At 41.8% G+C, this 19,757-nt stretch overlaps 2 protein-coding genes across 6 annotated transcripts in view; one reads left to right on the top strand and one right to left on the bottom strand.

Moving 5' to 3' along the window:
* DHRS7 (dehydrogenase/reductase 7) overlaps window positions 1–9,884 on the top strand; it is an 18,977-nt gene extending 9,093 nt beyond the window's left edge. Inside the window, exons 3-7 of the mRNA XM_081936187.1 lie at window positions 3,266–3,372; window positions 3,859–4,098; window positions 5,592–5,714; window positions 6,760–6,975; window positions 8,399–9,884. Of these exons, the coding sequence (XP_081792313.1) occupies window positions 3,266–3,372; window positions 3,859–4,098; window positions 5,592–5,714; window positions 6,760–6,975; window positions 8,399–8,434 (722 nt within the window). The 3' untranslated portion in view covers window positions 8,435–9,884. The remainder of the gene's footprint in view (window positions 1–3,265; window positions 3,373–3,858; window positions 4,099–5,591; window positions 5,715–6,759; window positions 6,976–8,398) is intronic.
* Window positions 9,816–19,757, bottom strand: part of PCNX4 (pecanex 4) — a 23,611-nt gene continuing 13,669 nt past the window's right edge. For all 5 annotated transcript variants that reach the window (XM_081936184.1, XM_081936182.1, XM_081936181.1 and 2 more), the window contains 3 exons: window positions 18,178–19,229; window positions 15,378–15,564; window positions 9,816–10,259 (listed from right to left, as the gene is read on the bottom strand). In XM_081936184.1, the coding sequence (XP_081792310.1) occupies window positions 10,008–10,259; window positions 15,378–15,564; window positions 18,178–19,229 (1,491 nt within the window). In that variant the 3' untranslated portion in view covers window positions 9,816–10,007. The remainder of the gene's footprint in view (window positions 10,260–15,377; window positions 15,565–18,177; window positions 19,230–19,757) is intronic.

Raw genomic sequence — 19,757 nt, 5'->3', positions numbered from 1 at the left:
GATACTGGCTCCAATTAAACTGGGCAATTATAGGAGGTATCATGCTGACAAGATTAGGAAAAACTGAATGATCTATGGACAGCTAATTGTCAATAAGATTATTTTGTCATCCCAATATTGTTTATGCCTTAGGCTGGTTTGAAGTAGGTTGCAGTTGCATAGGTGTTTAGCTTATCCAGGGTTCCTTCCCTTTCTTGACATGTAGCCAAGTAGAGCAGAGAGGAACTTTTGGTGTTTTGCAAGGCTTTCTTACAAAACTAATGTTGCACGTTAGATTTGCTCAGCTCCAAAAGGCCCCGGATTAATTATCTTTGTTAGATTTATAGCAAGTGATTAAATCATTAACTGATGCCATCATATGTAATCCATGATGTTCTGACCTAGTCTTCCCAAGAGCATGAAGCAAACTCCTTGTCCCAACAAAAACCCTTATTATTAATTTGCTGTGAATTCTGCTCATTCACATCCAGCAAAGTTTTTCAAGGGAGGATTTACAATCACAGATCTTATCTGGCTTAGAGAACTGCCAGGCCAATATCTGCAAAACTTGGCAAGGAGTCTCAGAGAGTCATGAATCAATTAAGCGAACTAATTGTCTCCTGCAAACTCCACTCCCCTTTTGTTCCTTTTTTATTTCCTCTGGGAGAGGCCATTCATCGTCTTACTCCCAAGTCGACCTCTGTTCTTTAGCTGTTCCCTTCATCTGGCAACTCTGTGCATGCGCACACTGGGAACGGGCTTCAGTTGTTCATCTGCTTCACTGATGTCTGACTCTGAAGGCAGCTGATAACTGGTATACGGCTCTGCCTCCGACACAGAGCCCTCATCCGAGCCTTCCCAAGACTCCAGGACTGGCCCATGTTCCTCCCCAACCTCCTCACTGTCCGAATCTGCTGCCAGCTCCACTGGCCACTGGCGGGCCACAACACATGACTTGAATTCTAATGTGTTAGAATTGCTGATATCCTAATAATTAAAAGGAGTATACAAATAACAAACCAGGGGAGTAACCTAGATGTTTTTCCTATATTAGATTTACAAAAGAGCTTGGGAGAATACTTCTTATTTTTTTTTCATCCCAATGTGCCCATGTGATAACTCTCTGAAAACTGAACAAAATGGGAATACATTTTGGTGTGTAAGGAGAAACTCAGTTCACTTCTGGCTATGGAGGAAAAAAACCCAAATCATCTGATCATCCATATAGGAGAAGTGAGCACATAGCGGCTCTGCACGATTTTTTCATTCTAAAACCTCTCTCTCCTCCCTCCCAGGCATATGCTTCAGAGTGGGCTTATATATTCCCACTCTATGCTTCCCATGCATGCACACAGAGATAGGCCACTGCCAGTAAAGAATTACTGAAATCCAGTTCTGCCTGTTTTTTTTTTTAAATTACAATATGGAGAACTTGCAGAAACTCCCCTTAACTCTTATATTCTGCTCATAGATAAGCAGGGGCTATGGAAAAGCCTGGATGAAGCTGTGCAGAAAAGTGGCATTTCCCCAGCCTCATGCCCTTCAGACATGTTGGACTGCAGTTCCTCCAGTTCTTAGCTCACAAGACTCCTGTTGGGAAATAGGCCGAGAAAAGCAGCTCCCAAAATTACATTTGCCTTCTGAGTGATTTTTTAAGGGATAACAGTTTTGTTTTTCACAGAGAGAAACACATTATTCAGGGGCCTGGGCAAGAGCCAAAAGTGATCACACACCCATGTTGTCTCTCAGGTGCCATCTTGTCTGTTTTCTGACTTAGCAGGGAAGGGACAAACCCCTTGTTGTGTTTCAGAGTCCATTTCTGCAAAGTAGTTTTAAAAATAGGCCAAGGGTCATTCACATGCAATCCATCTGAGGAATGCAGGTTTCTCAATCCTGATTGAACAGACACCATGTTCTGAAGGGCTGAAACATATATTTGAATTAAACCCCCGAGGGCCCCAGTAACAAGATATACCATGCTAACTTGGCATGTTAGCTAGGGGCAAAAAATTATTACTAACAAAAAGGTACAAATTGTCAAGGGTATGATTTCCAAGTTGCAACATAAGGCTGTGAAAGCTGCACTTTTAAGCTATGATGTTGGAGAAAATTTACTTATTATTAAGGAAATTTATATAACCATCCAACTCATGTATAGGGGACTCCATGCAGCTTACAATTTTTTTTAAAAAAATCCATCATATAGTAAAAACCGTCTCCACCACCCATGGTGGCAACACTACAATCCTATCTGCCATTTGACTGGCTCCGTCTCTTTGCGGTCCCCAGGTCCTCTTACAAAGCCATGCTTTTAGGGCTTTTTGGAAAAGCAACAGGGTGGGGCCCAACCATAGCTCAAAGAGAATGATGTTTTATAAAGATGCATGATGATATCTTGAGTTGGAAGAAGTACAAATCATGCAGTACCAAAGAGGTGTTCGCTGGGAAAACAAGCATTGAAACCTGAGCTTAAATATGCAAAGACAAGCCATTGGGGAGACTCTTCAGAGAGGTAGAATAAAATTGGAAAACAGAGCCCATAGAAAATAAGTCACGAATGACAAACTTAAAAGGGATCGCATCTCACCTCACACATCTCTACGACCTATCCGCTCTCACAGGGAGGGACTCCTCCAGGTGCCATCCGCCAAGCAGTGCCAACGGGTGGCGCCTAGGAGTAGAGCCTTCTCTGTGATGGGCCCAACCCTCTGGAATGACCTCCCCCCCCGATATTAGAACTACTAATGACCTCCGCTCCTTCCGACAGAAGCTTAAGACCCACCTGTTCCAATTAGCTGGCTTAGCCGATTTATAGCTCCATCTTTCACCTCCTGGCAAACATCTTATTGTGAAATTTTTTAAGGGAATTTTAATTTTATTTGTATTTTTAATTAAATATGGTAAAGTATATTTTCTACCTCCTCCATCTATGTCTATGTTTACGTATATGTATATTTATGCACATCTATTTTGATATGTATATGGTTTTTAATAATGACTGTACACCGCCCCGAGTTCTGTTTAGGAAAGGGCGCGGTTTATAAATAAAAGTTTGATTTGATTTGATTTGATTTGAAAAGAATCCCAAAGAAGCACTTACTGGCCAAATGATGCCCATCAGATAATGAAGGGTCAGCAGTGTGTGAAAAATGGAACATCAAAAGGGAGGGAGGAGAGGAGAACTTTGGACGCCCCTTCCTGCTTGTTGAGTTGTGTTTATGGGGTGGGATGGAAGGAAGATCCATTGTTTCTACAAGACATTTTGTTTTTATCCTTTTCCCTTTAGAGACCAGCAGCCTAAGTGATAAGGATATCCTCATTTTGCCACTTGATTTGACTGACAGAGGATCCCATGAATCTGCAACAAAGACAATCCTTCAGCATTTTGGGAGGGTAAGTTTCATTTTTTTGAGAGACAGAGAAGGACAGAGAGAGAGACACACCCACACACCCACAAACACACACATGGAGGGGCAGGGAGAGAGAGAGAAGCAGAGCAGGGTAAGAAACATGTCTAGGGCAAATATATTTATCTAGAGTCGGGAACGACTAGCACATATGTGCGAGGGGAACCTTTAACCTTTACCTTATATTGGAATGGGAGGATCATTTGCTTTTGTGTGTAATACAATTACCCTTTTAAAAAGGATTCAATGTAGCCAAGACGGAGCATGAAAATGCAGATATGTGTAAGAAACCCTTTCATATATCCCAGAAAATGATGTTGGAAGCGCATAATGAGCTGGTGCTTCAGAAATTGAAACAGGGAAAGTTATTTGAGGTCTGGCTGCGTTCTGACTCCATAGTCACTTCAGTTCTTGATGCTGACAAGAAGTCATAGTATAACTATTTTCTCCTTCATTTCCTTTCTTACAAAAGATTGACATTTTGGTGAACAACGGTGGACGTTCTCAGCGTTCTCTTTTCGTAGATACAAGTGTTAATGTTTATAACGCTATAATGGAACTCAACTATCTGGGCACTGTCTCCTTAACTAAATTTGTCCTGGACCACATGATCCAAAGGAAACAGGGAAAGATCGTCACGATGAGCAGCGTCATGGGTATCATGGGAGCTCCCTTAGCAACTGGGTATTGTGCCAGCAAACATGCTTTGCAGGTAAGTCCCTTTTCCAGCTGCTTTGGTCACAGGAGGTTCCCAGAATGTGTTGGGAGCACAACTCCAAGAGGTCCCCCAGCTAGCATTCATGAAATTGCAATTCCATGATATTTGCGGGATGCCAGGAAGGCTGTGTTTTAGGCTTATGTTCGTTAGCAATTGCAACTAGAGAACTTGTTGATGTTTCAAAGGCCCTATACTAATATTGAGGCTTGCTAGGCCATGAAGATTTGGCTAAGAGAAGAGACCCCAGTACAAGTAATCCCTTAGTTACAACAGTTAACTCCCCAAGCACTTACGACACAGTCCCAACGTTAGGAATGCTGGAGTACCACAGCAGTCGTTCACTGCAGAGGCGCTGCAACATTCACCATGCCTATCCCCCCTCCCCCCTGCGCTCACTGGATACAAAAATAAGATGTAGGTTTGCCCCCAGGCCATCTCTCCCCCCATGACCAGTCGGTTTCCAGCCAACCAGAGCTCACCAAGATGTTTTGACAACTCTGAGATGTTGTGGGGAGATGTTAATCAGCATATTTCTCAGGGTGCCTGGCTGTGAGATGCTGGTATGAACAGGATCCAGCTACTCTGGTCCTTCTCACCTATCATTCCCCCCTCCCAATTTCCTATCACGTACACACAAAGGTTTATTGCTCTTTCATCCTTCCCCTTTTCATCCCCCCCCCTTTCTTCTTATGGCAGGAAGCCTGTGAGGCTCCCAAGCCGATCTAAGCATAACTCTGTAGACTTTAAACTCTGTGTCTTTACTGGATATCTGTGCCAGATATCCAGTAAAGACACTGCACGTATTTTAAAAACATTCTGGGCTGTGTAGTTTGAAGTACGAAGTACTAAGCAGCAGTTGTGTTTCCCTCTCAATTAAATTTGACCAGAATTCAGTGACTGTAATAATGTGGGTTTCTGTAATGAATAGCAACTAGTGGTTCCTGAACAGGGTTGCTATATCTGAGTTGCAACTGGGCTGAGTGATATGAGATACCAGCAAAGAAGTATAGAAAATGGTCTTTGTTTTGCTAGTGTAATTTTTGTAAGTTAATTATGGAAACCTTACATCAAATCTGGGTTCCCTAGTACAACCAACACACTTCTTTTTTTTTTCTAGCTTGGATGATATTGGTACTTGGTATCAAGATCCACAGCATGGGGTTCAGAAAAATACATGGTGGTGGTTTTTTTACATGGTGTAGATCAGTTTTAGCAGAGTCATTACCCAGCAAATAAAATAGATAAAGGAAGAAAAATGGAGGTGCCAAATTGGTAAAAACAGAGTAAGCTTGTATAACAACCTATCTTAAATGGCATTATGGATCCCTTACTAAAACCTTGAAACTAGATAACGAAAACTTTGCAACATTGTAGATTGTGTTTATAATTGCATCTGTATGCAGTTACTATCTTTGAGGCACCTGATAGTTTACTCTGTTTGTGGTTGTGGAGACCCTTCTAATAAAGTCACTGCTTTTCTTTCTTAGGGCTTCTTTAACTCTCTTCGGCCTGAGCTTGCTGATTACCCTGAGATAAGTGTAATCAATATCTGTCCAGGGCCTGTCCAGTCACAGATCATCCAAAATGTCTTTACTGAAGAAATCTCAAAGGTAGGAATTTATTTATCTTTTTAATCTTCCCTTTATTATTTTTACAAATATCTCAAGGTAGTGAACATACCCAAGGCTCCTTCCTTCTCCTCCTATTTTCCTCACAATGGCCCTGTGAGGTAAATTGGGCTAAAGGAATGACTGGCCCAAGGTCACAAGGCTGCTTTTCATGCCTAAAGTGGGACTAGAACCCTTCTCTCCTGGTTTCTAGACTGGGACCATAATCACTAGACCAGGGGTGTCCAACTCGATTTCATTGAGGGCTGTATCAGGTTGCGTTTGACTAGGGGGGGTGTGGCCAGGGTGCACGTGGACAGTTCGACATCACCGTCTCTGTTTTCAGCTGTGACGGCCTCCTGCAGCCCTCTGCCAGTGAAAATGGAGCTCGGGATGGCAGCACGTGGCCCTCCCAAGCTCCATTTTTGCTAGCAGAGGCACCACAGGCTGGTCCTTCACTGTTTCCAGGGTGGGCCCACGGCCAGATCTAAGCACCCTGAAGGCCAGTTCCAGCTCACGGGCCTTGAGTTTGATACTCCTGCACTAGATCAAACTGACTGAAATGACTTAGGGGACAATGAACTCTGGACCAATAGAGTTAAGAATGAAAAGAAATGACATTTGTTCTAGTTAATTATTGCCCTGTTCTGTGATTGCTGATGACAGTGCAAGATAGGCCAAGTCTGGGCCCCTAAGTTGCGATTGCAATTATTTGCTAAGACCATTATTTTATGTGCCTAGACACATGCCCTGTTAAATGCTGTTTTAACAGGAAAGGGATGCCTATGGTGCCCTGGCATTCTCTTAACAGCATATCTACTCCTAATGTGTAACTTGAAATTTTGTTGTTGTTCCTGTTCTGATTTTGAGTTTTAGTTTTTCCTTATGATGGCAAAGGGGAGGAAGGAATCTTCATTAGAAGTTCTGTAACGTCTAACAGCTAATTTTTTTAAAGGAGGGACACAGAGATTAATCAGCCTAGCAAGCCACACTTGTAGTATATTCTGATTTTGTCTCATTTTCTATTGTGTGTCCACCCCATTACCAGGTTAATCAAAACGTTGGGGACCAATCTCACAAAATGACAACTCAACGCTGTGTTCGCTTAACCCTGGTTAGCATGGCTAATGATGTGAAGGAAGCCTGGATCAGTGACCATCCCTACTTGGCAGTATGCTACATGTGGCAGTATGCGCCCACTTGGGCATGGTGGCTATTGAACCGCATGGGAAAGAAGCGGATAGATAACTTCAAGAGTGGAGTGGTATGTTCTTCAAATAGAATCTTTTTCCTATCCTGGTATTATTTAAACCTGCTAGATTGGCTGATCTGAGAAGGTAGCATATTATGCAGAAAACTCCAGGTTTAAGTGTCCTTGCAAGAAATCGATATTTTTGGCTCTATATACCCTTTAGTGGTGACTGCAGCTCTATTTTTTAGCAGGAATATCCAGTTAAAGACTATGAACTTTAATTGCAGTTGTGCCTGCCATCTTTATTTTTAAATCCCATCTCTTCTTTTGTTCATCCTTTTATTTGTTCCTGCAATTCCAATACCTGCATGATAAGATGTACCTGCCTGTTTGTTTTGGGCTGGACATTAATAGGAAGCCAAACACAAAGATTCCTACTTTGAATATTAGGTACACAATCTGAAAGCTCTATGCATATTTTGTTTTTGTGTATATTCCAGAACATGTCCTTTTGTTATATACAACTCCTATTGCTTGATGAACACACTAGGCTTTGCCCAACATACAGAGGACTGCATTTTAACAATGCTTGGGACTGGGATCCAGTTAATCTGATTTTTGGAATAGTTGAGGGTTTGTGGGGTAGAATGCAAGAGAGATAACAGACCACATTTTTGGCTATCTATTATGGAGCTGGGGATTTCCCGACTTCCCAGTAGTGGCGGGGTTTCACTTTTCTTTCCGCTGTGGATGAGAGACAGGAGAATATAATCAGGAGCTCCATTACAGGTCAGACTATCAGTCTTCCCATTATTTGTACTGAGTTCTTCCCAAGAACTAAAATTATTATTATGGTTTGTTGAACAGTCAGCCAGAAGTTATTTATTGAAATTTGCTGCCCAACTCCAAGTGATTTTTTCCCCTTTCATTTCTATTGGGAGGCATTTCAAAGTTTAAAGGAAAATATTACCACTTTCTGATGTAAGCAGAAAGTGGTTATCTGAATGCTTTCTATAATACAACTGCAGAATTAAGGCAAACCAGATTCCCCAGGTTTTTTTTTTAGTTGCCTCAATGTATATTCTGGAGATTTCCAAATTCAAGTCGAAAGTTTATTGTGTCAAATAGAGCATTAAAACCAGATGTGACCCTTCCACTACAGCATTTTTAGCATGCTTTAATTCCAGACACAAATGTTTTATTTAATGAAATGCTTCAGATTCAAGATTTCATATTAAATGTTTAAAAAAATGTAGTCCTAGGTGGTGTATTGGATTAGCTAAGCCTCACTAGTTTAGCGTGGATTATACGTTATCACAGTTTTATATTGTTTTAAAGTGAATAGCTGAGTGGAAATTGTATGTTAATGGAACTTATTTTTTTGCTTTTTCTGACTTCTGCATACATGTTACATGCATGGGATTGAAGCATTCAAAGGGTCTTGCTTACTTTTATTTGACTGGCCTTGCCTAAGTAGCTGTATTGTTTCTTACAGGATGCTGATGTTTCTTATTACAAAAAGTCTTCATAAGGAAAAGGAGCAGCTGAGCATTCCTTCGAACATGAACCAGCATAAGGAAAAGAGAGGAACCTCTGCTTGAAAAGTTTATGGTTTTCTTTTGCAAAAAATGACACAAAAATGTGCGACAAGATGGATGTACCTGTATAAAACTTCTAGCTTTGCAGCATGAGATGGTTACCCAAAGAAAGTTCATTCACTTGTTGGCTTTTCAACGTATATACCAATATGATTCAAATCTGTCTTTCTCCCAACCACCTCCTCAAATATTGGCTGGGTTTATATAACACTAGCCTATAACAAGGTTTGCTTATGACCTACTGCAGGAATGTGCAACTTTCATTGGCTTCAGATCCACACAAACTTTTCATAATATGCCAGGGACTGTATTCCTAAAGTGAATTGGCCAGGATCCATTTTCAGGAGTTCCATGGATGCCTTAAGCCTCTGTAGTGCTTAAAGTGCTTATTTTAGCCAATTAAACCCCTCTCTTTGAAAATGCAAAAACAGCACCAGTCGAGAGAGGGACCGGGGATAGGAAAATGAATGGCAAAGGGACACAAACAAGATCCAGCCATATTTTGGGTCAACCACTATGATGATTCTGCTCTTTTAGTAAATAGCTTTTTATAATATATGAGCTATATATACTTTTTAAAATAGTTTAGTAAATCTCTCAAAAACGTGCTCCCTTTCAATTTTTCATAATATAGCTTCGTAACTTGGGAGAATTAAAACTTCTATCTGCTATTTCCAACTCAACAATGAAGTACTCAAAAGCCAGTGTTGATTCTTGGAATTACTCTGTATAGTTTACAGTTCTACCAACTGCAGATGAATAGAATGCTTTGTCACTGTGACAAGACACTAAATACAGATTTTACAATACCTCTCCTGCAAGCAATATAGCTTTATGATGGTAAATCTGCTTGGTCAGTTCCCTCACAACCCCAAACCACATGGCTTATCTGTCAGGTAGTATATTTGTTTCCCATTGTGACTTGGCTTTCTGTTTTTTTGTGTATCCTCACAACTTCTTCTGTTGACCCCCATTTTTTCCTCATTAGTAAATAGGTAGGATTTGTTTGAAAGTAGGAGCATGGTTACAAGTCTCTGTATTTGTGGTTGTCCAATGATGCTGGGAACTTCCATCTTATTGAACCAGGATATTTCTTTCCTCTAATATTCAATTTGTAATTCTTAACCAATGTTTCTTTTTCAAAATTGAACAGACATTAAATATTTTTCAAGTATCCCTTTTATAATACACATAAATAAACTTACGTTATAACAATCATAGATGTAGACTCCATCTTAAAGTAAAATACTTATCTATGGTTTAAGGTATATAAACTTATACCCCTATGGAAGGTACCTGTCAATACAGTATTGGTAATGATTTTGGGGATTTTATATAAAAATGTATACAATATACAACATTAAAATGCATAATTATCTTATTGCCTGCATTCTTCTCCCATTGTGACCTGATACTGAACGGCATGTGCTCAAAGTCCCTCTCCAAAGAAGTGCCCCCATTCCACCCAATTTTCAGTGAAGGAATGAAGTGGCTTCATTCTGGGAACTACAAGAAAGTCAGATGAAGAGGTTCGGAGGAATAAACAGGATAGCCAAGGGGAGGATCTGCTGCTTGTATGGTCAGGTTCCTCAGGAGTACAGGATGTGCTTGGATGCTATAGCGTTCCTCATCATCATTTGTGGCATACAGCAGCTCCCAAGAGAGATTCCCCCACTGTCCTCTGACAGCTTCCTCGTTCAGTTTTCCCACTTGTACTTGAAATTCCTGAAGCGTGAGTATCCTGCCAGTATAAACTCCCTGGAAGATAAAGATAAGTACAAAAAGTTGCCTTGTCTTTGAACACTGCGGAGAAGTCAGATTTTATTTTTCTTCAGCAAGAAAAATCTGGGCCATGGATATTGTGAAAACTGCTGGATCAAGATATGGTTGGTCTAGATCAGTGGCTCCCAATGTGGGACCCACACCCCACAGGGGGGCAATTTGATTTTTAATGGGGGCAATTTGAACCTTGTTTAAACCAAATTAATAGCTTTTTAGGCTTCCTCTGCATTAGTAGAGCTCGCTTTTTGAGTAATTATACATCACAGGAGGGGTATCGGGATTTTAGAGATACGTAGGTGGGGCATGGCCAAAAAAAGTTGGGAACCACTGGTCTAGATCCACAGGAAACATAACCAATTTAAGTTGCATTCTTTTTAATGTAAGGATTAATGGAAGACCACCCTGAATTCCATGCAGTACAATTCAGCAGACTCTGTTGGTGCTTCTATTAAAAAAATCATCTAGTGACACCTTTGATGTGTGTTTTTTAGGTCACAATGCCTCTCGTATAGATTACAGTCCTTGCTTAGTGACCATTCAAAGTTACACCACCACTGAAAAAAGTGACTTCTGACCATTTTTCAGAGTTATGATCTTTGCAGCATCCCCATGATGTGATAAAAATTCACATGCTTGGTTCATATACTGTATATGACTGTTGCTATGTCCCAAGGTCAGATGATCTGACAAGCAAATTCAATGGGGAAACCAGATTCACTTAACTATTATTAATTTAACAACAGCAGTGATTCACAACAAATGTGGCAAGCAAAGTCATAAAATGGGGCAAAATTCACTTAACAAATTTCTCAGCAGTATAAATTTTGGGCTCAATTGTGATCATAGCATCTCTTTGGAAATCTGCATAGCTCCTACCCTGATGATGTTCTGAAAGGCCCCTAAACTGGACTATTGTCCAGTTCTTCAGTAGAGAAGCTGGTGAGCCTCTGTAAGATTTTGCGTTACTCTTTGAAGTTTTTTGTTGTTTTGTTTCCTTTGGACGTGTACCTTCCGTCTATGTCAGTCATTTTATTCTTTGCTCTCAAATTATTGCTACAGTGCTTTTAGCACAGAGATGATCAGTTTGAGGCTCCAGGCCGCACACAGAAATGGAGGCCGCTATAGGTCTCTAAAAATGGTTATCAGTTTGTAAATTAAATTATGATTGAGGGGGTAATGTTAAAACATGGCTAGAGCTTGGTCATATTACACATCTATAATCCATTTTAGTACAGTTAGTCCTTTATTTACAACCATTCATTTAATTTTTTGAAGTTACAATGATGCTTTAAAAAGTGACTTATGATAAAGCCTCAAACTTACAACCATCACAGCGTCTCCATGGTCATATAATCAAAATTCAAGACATTTGACAACTGGTATGTATTTACGATGGCTGCAGCATCCTGAGGTTGCGTGATTTGCAACCTTCCCCAGGGACAAACAAAGTGAACTCTGTGAATCACTTCACTACTTTGGTGGCAAAATGGTAATAAAATCGGAGGTGAATTCCTTTATAACTACTTTGCTTAGTGATGGAAATTCCAGTCTGAATTGTCTTTAAAGAACTACCTGTATGTTGTGATCCCACTTAAAAAAATGCAGCCCTCCAAGATATAAAGTCCTTAGCCAAGAAAACAATTGTGTATTTCTGTTTTAAAAGATGAAGTCCAGGAATTAACTGGAAAATATTCATACAAGAAAACCTTAAAGTCTAAAAAGACATAACTAAAACTATAATCTAAAACATAACTTAATATGTTCCTGTTCACTGTTCCTCAGATATCCGGGTGTGAGTCCCTTGGTGTGAAATGGGGCCCAGGGAGGCAGTTGGGTTTGCTGATTGTATACTTGGCTCCTCGCTATACATCAGCGGCCCTGCCCGAGCTCCTCGAGCTGATCTCTGAGACGGCGGTTGAGATCCCCAAGCTTGTGGTTATGGGGGATTTCAACCTGCCGAGCAGCATCTGAGGTGGCTCGGGAGTTCATGGCTTCCATGACAGCCATGGGCCTGACCCAATTAATTCAGGGCCCCACACACGAAGGTGGCCACACACTGGACCTTGTTTTTGTATCTGAGCAGTGGACGAGTGATCTGGGTATAGGGGACTTAGTTGTCACACCCCTGTCATGGTCAGATCACTCATGTCTCCGGCTGGACTTCCCTGGCGCTACCCCCCACCGCGAGGAGGCGGGACCAGACGGTCCAAGCTGGTACCGCCCCAAGCACCTGATGGAACCGGATAGGTTCCAGACGGAGCTTGGGCCATTACCTGTAGCCCTGACCCACGCTCGGTCGGAGGACCTAGCGGCCGCCTGGAATAGGGCGGCGGCTGGGGCCTTGGACCGGGTTGCGCCTTTGCGACCTCTCCTGCGACAGCGACCCACCCGGGCTCCTTGGTATACCGAGGAGCTGAGGGTGATGAAGCGCCATAGGAGACGTCTAGAGAGCAGGTGGAGGTCCTCACGCTCCGAATCTGATCGAACACAGGTAAGAGCCTATTTACGGACCTACCTTGTGGCATTAAGGGCGGCCAAACGTAGATATTGCGCCGCTCTTATTGCGTCCACGGATAACCGCCCTGCCGCCCTGTTTAGGGTGACCCGCTCCCTCTTGTCACAGAGGACGCGGGGGGCACCCTTGCAGGGCAGAGCAGAGGAGTTTGGGGAATATCTGCAGGACAAAGTCGCTCAGATCCGGAGTGGATGGGCCCCCCTCAGTGGACCAGACGGGCCGCCAACAGCGAGTCTTGTGAGACCATCCTGGGAGGAGTTTGATTCTGTTGCCCCCAAGGATTTGGATAGGTTGCGTGGACGGCTGCGACCCACCACATGTTTAATGGACCCGTGTCCCTCCTGGTTGGTACTGGCATCTTGGGAGGTGACCCGAGGCTGGCTTCTGGGCCTGGTGAATGCCTCATTGGGTGAGGGATCCTTGCCAACCGCCTTGAAGGAGGCGGTGGTGAGGCCCTTACTTAAGGGGCCTTCACTTGACCCAACGGAGCTAGCTAATTACCGTCCAGTCTCCAACCTTCCCTTTTTATCGAAGGTTGTTGAGAATGTGGTGGCGCAGCAGTTTCCACGACACCTTGACGAATCCGATTATCTAGACTCACGCCAGTCCGGCTTCCGACCCGGGCACAGCACGGAGACAGCCTTGGTCGCGTTGGTCAATGATCTCTGGAGGGCCAGAGATAGAGGTTGTTCCTCTATCCTGGTCCTATTAGACCTCTCGGCGGCTTTTGATACCATCGACCATGGTATCCTATTGCGCCGGTTGGAGGGGATAGGAGTCGGAGGTACCGTTCTGCGGTGGTTCGGCTCCTACCTCTCCGACCGGAAGCAATGTGTGTTGACAGGGGGACAGAGGTCGACCCCGAGGCCACTCACTTGTGGAGTGCCACAGGGGTCGGTCCTCTCGCCTCTCCTGTTCAACACATATGTGAAGCCGCTGGGTGAGATCATCCGTGGTTTTGGGGTTGAGTGTCACTTCTACGCTGATGATACCCAGCTGTATATTTCAACCCCAAACCACCCCAACGAGGCTGTCGAAGTGATGTCCCGGTGTTTGGAAGCCGTCGGGGTCTGGATGGGGGACAACAGACTTAAACTCAACCCCTCCAAGACTGAGTGGCTGTGGCTACCGGCACCTCGGTTCAGCCAGCTGATTCCATCGCTGGCCATAGGGGGCGAACAATTGCCCCCTGTGGAACGGGCGCGCAATTTGGGCGTCCTCCTTGATGCCCGGCTGTCAATGGATGACCATGTGGCAGCCGTGGCAAGGGGGGCGTTCCACCAGGTTCGCCTGGTGCGCCAATTGCGCCCCCTACTGGATCGGGATGCCCTACGCACGGTCACTCATGCGTTGGTGACGTCCCGCCTGGATTACTGCAACGCTCTCTATATGGGGCTGCCCTTGGGACGCGCCCGGAGACTGCAGTTAGTTCAGAACGCAGCCGCGCGGGCTGTGATGGGGAGTACGAGGTACTCCCACGTAACACCTCTCCTGCGCGAGCTGCACTGGCTACCTGTGGTTTTTCGGGTGCGTTTCAAGGTGCTGATTACCATCTTTAAAGCGCTCCATGGCACGGGACCTAGTTACTTGCGGGATCGCATCCTCCCACATACATCCCTGCGGCCAATTCGCTCACACAGAGAGGGACTTCTCCTGGTGCCGTCCACTAGGCAATGCCAACGGGCGACACCAAGGAGTAGGGCCTTCTCTGTGATGGGCCCAACCCTCTGGAATGACCTCCCCCCCGACATTAGAACCACTATTGACCTCCGCTCCTTCCGGCAAAAATTGAAGACTCACCTGTTCCGATTAGCAGGCCTGGCATAATTACAACTGTCCCTCCTGGCAAATGTATTAACTGGTTATTTTAGGGGTATTGTTTTTAACTTATGGTGTGTGTTTTAGGGGTTCAAAATCCTATATTTATATATATTGCTTTGTACAGTTCTTTTAATTCCATTTTTAACCTCCTCCATTCCAACTGTACATATTCAATTTTTATTGTATTTTGATATATTTTGCATGGACTGTACACCGCCCCGAGTCCCTTTTGGGAGAGGGGGCGGTCTAGAAGCATGAATAATAAATAAATAAATAAATATATTTTCTGAAATCAAAGCAAGTGGATATCAATGGCAAAGGCAAATTCTGAAGTTTGGAACAGTACAGTTTGCACAAAAGTACAGCTTTCTCTAACAGGATTCCACAGGAAGGAAAGTCACAATCAGCTCTGAATATCTTAATTACTAGGTAGATCTTTTAATGAAACAGGTCTTAAGCTGTTTTGTTAAGGAACTGATACTAATAAACTAATTATCTGCAGACTTTTCCAGAAACAAGTCCTTCATTGATATTTAGCTTTGCCATCTAAATCCATAATTAAAATATTAAGGAATGAACTGTGCCACCAATCCCTGAGGGCTTTTTGTGCTATACTAATACGAGGACTAAGTTCACAACAGCAGCTTGATAAACAATTACTTGACAAACAACAGAAAACATGTAAGTATTGCCATTAAATTCAAGAATGCAATAATTGGCATATTAGTGAAAAATCCACTAAAAGTCAGGAAACTTACCATATTTGGGTCATGCCCCAAAGAAAAAAGGTATGGTGTTTCTTGTAAAACAGCTTGTGGCCATTCCTTTTCAGACACCAACCCAATGTACCAGTCATTTTCATATTCTTTAAGATAGTTTAGCAGCTCTTGAAAGTCTTCAACTGGACCCAGACTTGCTTTATCAACCATAAGCTTCACTGTATATCTGATAAACACAACACAAAGAAATATATACGGAACAACTTGAGAATAATTCCAGAGATATATCTGGAGAATAGCCTCTGTAACAATATATAAATGGTTGGCACACCTACAGTATTAGGTTTAGCTATAACTTGATAGATGACTTATCAATCTGACCGAATATCTCTATCATACCAATATGTTTAGAAGCATACATCACAAGCATTATGAAGACAGTCATACATACAGCCTCCAATCTACTACTCAGTTAATTCAAATCCAATTTCTCAATATTAAGATCATAACCTCCCAAGAACTCCTATTTTTAGTCTTATGATGAAACATTTTTCTCTTTATTTGGCCAGTAATTTCAAATGCTGATAATTTCAGACTAAGCTACAGATTTGTTGATTTCCTATAGCAAACTGAAGGTATAGAGGTTTGTAAATTATAACACATGGATTAGCATGATATGGAAGCTTACTAATTATGGCTTAGCTGATTGCCATAACTTAGTGCAATATGTGAATCAGATTGCTAACTTCCTTCTAATATGTTGACTTAGCTCTACTTTTTCATTAAGCATTTATCAGACAGTACATATTCATCTGGTTGGGCATGGCATCTTATTTGCTAAACACATCAAAGCAAAATTTAAAATTGCTTTGAACCTGAATAATTTTCTAGCAATTTCACACCGAAAAGACATCTCATCAATTCCTCCCTCCTTGAACACTGGAACAATGTTAATGTTGTCAGGAGGGATATAGGTCTGCCATTATTTCAAACCAAATGGTCTGGACAGCAATAGCCTGTGGAGTAGATGAGTAAAGCAGTCAATTGCCAAGTGATTCTTGCGCATAATTTAAAAGTTATATTTTATAATCTTGCATTGAATTTCCTTGGGCAAACTTGAGACAATCCACATTTATGCATCTGCTGATGTTTTATATGTTGCACTGAGTGTCACATAACACAATGATCTGCCTCCTAGCTGTGGGTGTGCATAAGGAACGACTTGACTCCTATGCAACACATTTATTTTCTTGCCACAAGAATATAAGAAAGCTTTGTCACTGAAAATTTCAGGAACACATTAGTGAAATTTCATTACAAAGTAATAGCTCTTCCGCTACAGTATTATAAAAATGGATCCCTTAGAATAGTTATTTTAAAAATTCAGTACTATTTGTAGTATGTGATACTGCTTTCTCTTCTGTTCTGAAATTTTTGAAGCCTTTGACAGTTTACGTTTTTTGACTTAATGAACAATACTATTTTCAGAATGCCCCTTTCTATTCTACCTGTAGGGCTTTTACAAAGAAGATATACCTGAAATACTACTCTGTCCATTCCACAAGGCTTCTGTAGTATAAAGTCTATCCTTCAAAATCAAAATCTTGCCTGGGAGGCTTTATTAACATAGAAATGCTTTACTTACATGGACACTTTTTGGGATGTGCCTTCTCATCTTTACCCCTTTGGCCCCTGACAAACTAAAAGGGACAGCCAACTCATAGACCATGATTCAGAAACACCTCGCTCCCAGATCATACACAGGATATATGTTTCTTCAGCTGGCAGGATCTAGCCTGCCTTTCCTAGGCTTAGATGCTTACCAGGGATGAAAATGATCTTGACTAGCATGTGGATGAGGGACCTCCAAGAATACTGGGAGTGAGAAACTAAATTGCATAGTTGTGTCCATGAATACACTAAGAGACAAATTAGATTTGTGTTGCGTTTATATGACTATATATATACAGTAAGGCACATATTTGTTTTATAGCCAGAATATTATTTGTATCCAAAGAGAATAATATTTGTATTTAGAATAGTCGTATCCAGAATATTATTCATATCTTAGAATAACTTTATTTTCATTTTAAATGTACACTAATTGGCATACATTAAAATGAAATTTCATTGCATACAGCTCTCAAAGTGTCACCACCTCCAATATACACTACATAAATATGACAAAATAAATTAATAAAACAATAATGCACATACCCACATACCAGTGGTGGGTTTCAAATTTTTTTAGAACCTCTTCTGTAGGTGTGGCCTGCTTTGTGGGCGTGGCTTGCTGGCCATGTGACTGGGTGGGAGTGGCTTGCCAGCCATGTGACTGAGTGGGAGTGGCTTGACAATCATGTGACTGGGTGGGCGTGGACAACTTGTAAAATGTGGTGAAACTCACTTAACAACGCTCTTGCTTAGCAACCAAAATGTTGGCTCAGGAACTCTGGCATTGAAGTGTGCAAGTCTTAAAGCTGTCAAGTTACAAGACCCTTGCACCCCTAACCTTTTAGAAAAAAAACCCCAGGGATGTTCAAACTTGACAGCTTTAAGACTTTAAGGTTTAGATAGGGCTCTTAGAGGTGCGCGGGGTGGTTGGTGAGCCAGCCAATCAGTGAGCGGTGGGCGGGGCAAGCATGGTGCGGACGGGCGGGGGGTGGGAGCTGGAACAGGTTCTAAACGGCACGGTAGATTTGTGGAACCTCTTCTATAGAAGAGGTTAGAACTGGCAGGAACCCACCCCTGCCACATACCCACTTATGTTATATGACAAATATAAATAACACAGTTAGTTCAGATGTATGCACGTACATGGCAAAAAAATAATAATTACCTGAATGTTTTTAGTGTTAATTGATATAACTCTTGTTTTCCTATTAACCATTCCAAACAGACTGACCATGGAAGGCTTCCATTGTAGGCTCTGAAAATATGACCGGGAGAAACAATAGTATCATCTAATCCAAACATTGCAATATAACAGGATAAGGCACTCTGGGCATACAAATCCTTCAAAGCAGTGTCTTTAAAAAGATCTTTGAGTAAATCTGAAGGATTTTCTTTCAAATGAAATAGGTTTAGCTGGCCAAGTAAAAAATGATACCACTCTACTGGAAACTTCTGCTTCATCTGATGGAATTTGGCAGCCGATAATGGTGCAGTTCTCCATTCTTCAGGAATGCTTAACAACTCAGAATAGAAGTTACTGAATTTAATAGGGGATGAATCCATATTTCCCCCGTGTTTTCCAGCATCTACAACAGGAAGACCAAGGACAACAGTTTTATAGAGTTTATTCACACTGGCTACTTCAAGTACTTCATCATCCGTGGTATGTATTTCTACTGAGCCTGGAAGAGAATAGAAAGGTCTTGGTGAACCATCTTGTGGTACTGAGACGTTTGTTTTTAATGTTTTTTTGCTAGGTTCATCATCAAAGAGATTGCTATCATCAGTCCAGTCTTCTGTAGATTCCATACTGAGTCCATCTTCATCTTTCCATGAATCTGATCTTTCTATTGCCTTATTTAAAACTTCAGATGGTCCTGCTGGAGAATATTCCTGTTGGGGTTTAGACATTTTTTCAAGAGGTCTAGGTGTTTTTGATTTCTTATAGCAGTACTGGATTAACATCCATAAGAGTACATTTATGAAGTCTTCTTTGAACTGCTTCCGATTTTCAGGGGAATCAATTATTCCAGATAAGGTATTTCTGGCATCTGAGTAGAGTTTTACAGGAAGAGCAGCACAAGGTGTTAAAATATTTCCAAAATGAGGGTTGAGGGAGAACACATTATGTTCCTGGTGTTCAAAGGCCATCGCAAAAATATCATCAACTCTGTGAGCTTCAGCAGTATGACAGGAGGTTTCCTGCAATTCTAAACCCTGGATTAAAAGAAAACAAACAAATATCCAAGATGTTTCAAGTACTTTTAGACACCTAGCAGCACAATGCTTCAGATATAGGGTGAATGCATACCAATTTACTGACCTATACCAAATCATAATGTTGAGGATAATACTATTTACAACATTTCTTGATTTGGATATCAAAAGAAACTGGAATTAGAAGAATGAAAACAATGTGGAGGAAGAAGAAGAAGGGGAAAAGATAATCAATGCTAACTATATAAACCAGTGGTGTCATACGTGCGTTATCATGCTGGCATCACATGACATATCGGGACTTTTCCCCCCTTCGCTAAACCGTGTGTGGGCATGGCCACCGTGTGACGCATCCGGTTGCGCGTTTGACATAATATAAGCCATACTAAAACATTATGCTCCTTTTCTATTTCTTTTTCTTGGTGCATAATTTAAAAATGATTCAAAAAAACATTCCAGCCTTGTACAAAAAGTTTCTCTGTATTATTCATTAAAATTGTCCAACCTTTTTAGGATTTGTTTTAAACT

This window comes from Natrix helvetica (assembly GCF_964273705.1).
Source record: "Natrix helvetica genome assembly, chromosome: 1".
Classification (NCBI taxonomy): Eukaryota; Metazoa; Chordata; class Lepidosauria; order Squamata; family Natricidae; genus Natrix; species Natrix helvetica.
Note: the sequence above shows the minus strand (reverse complement) of the source record. Positions and strands in the feature narration are given on the sequence as shown.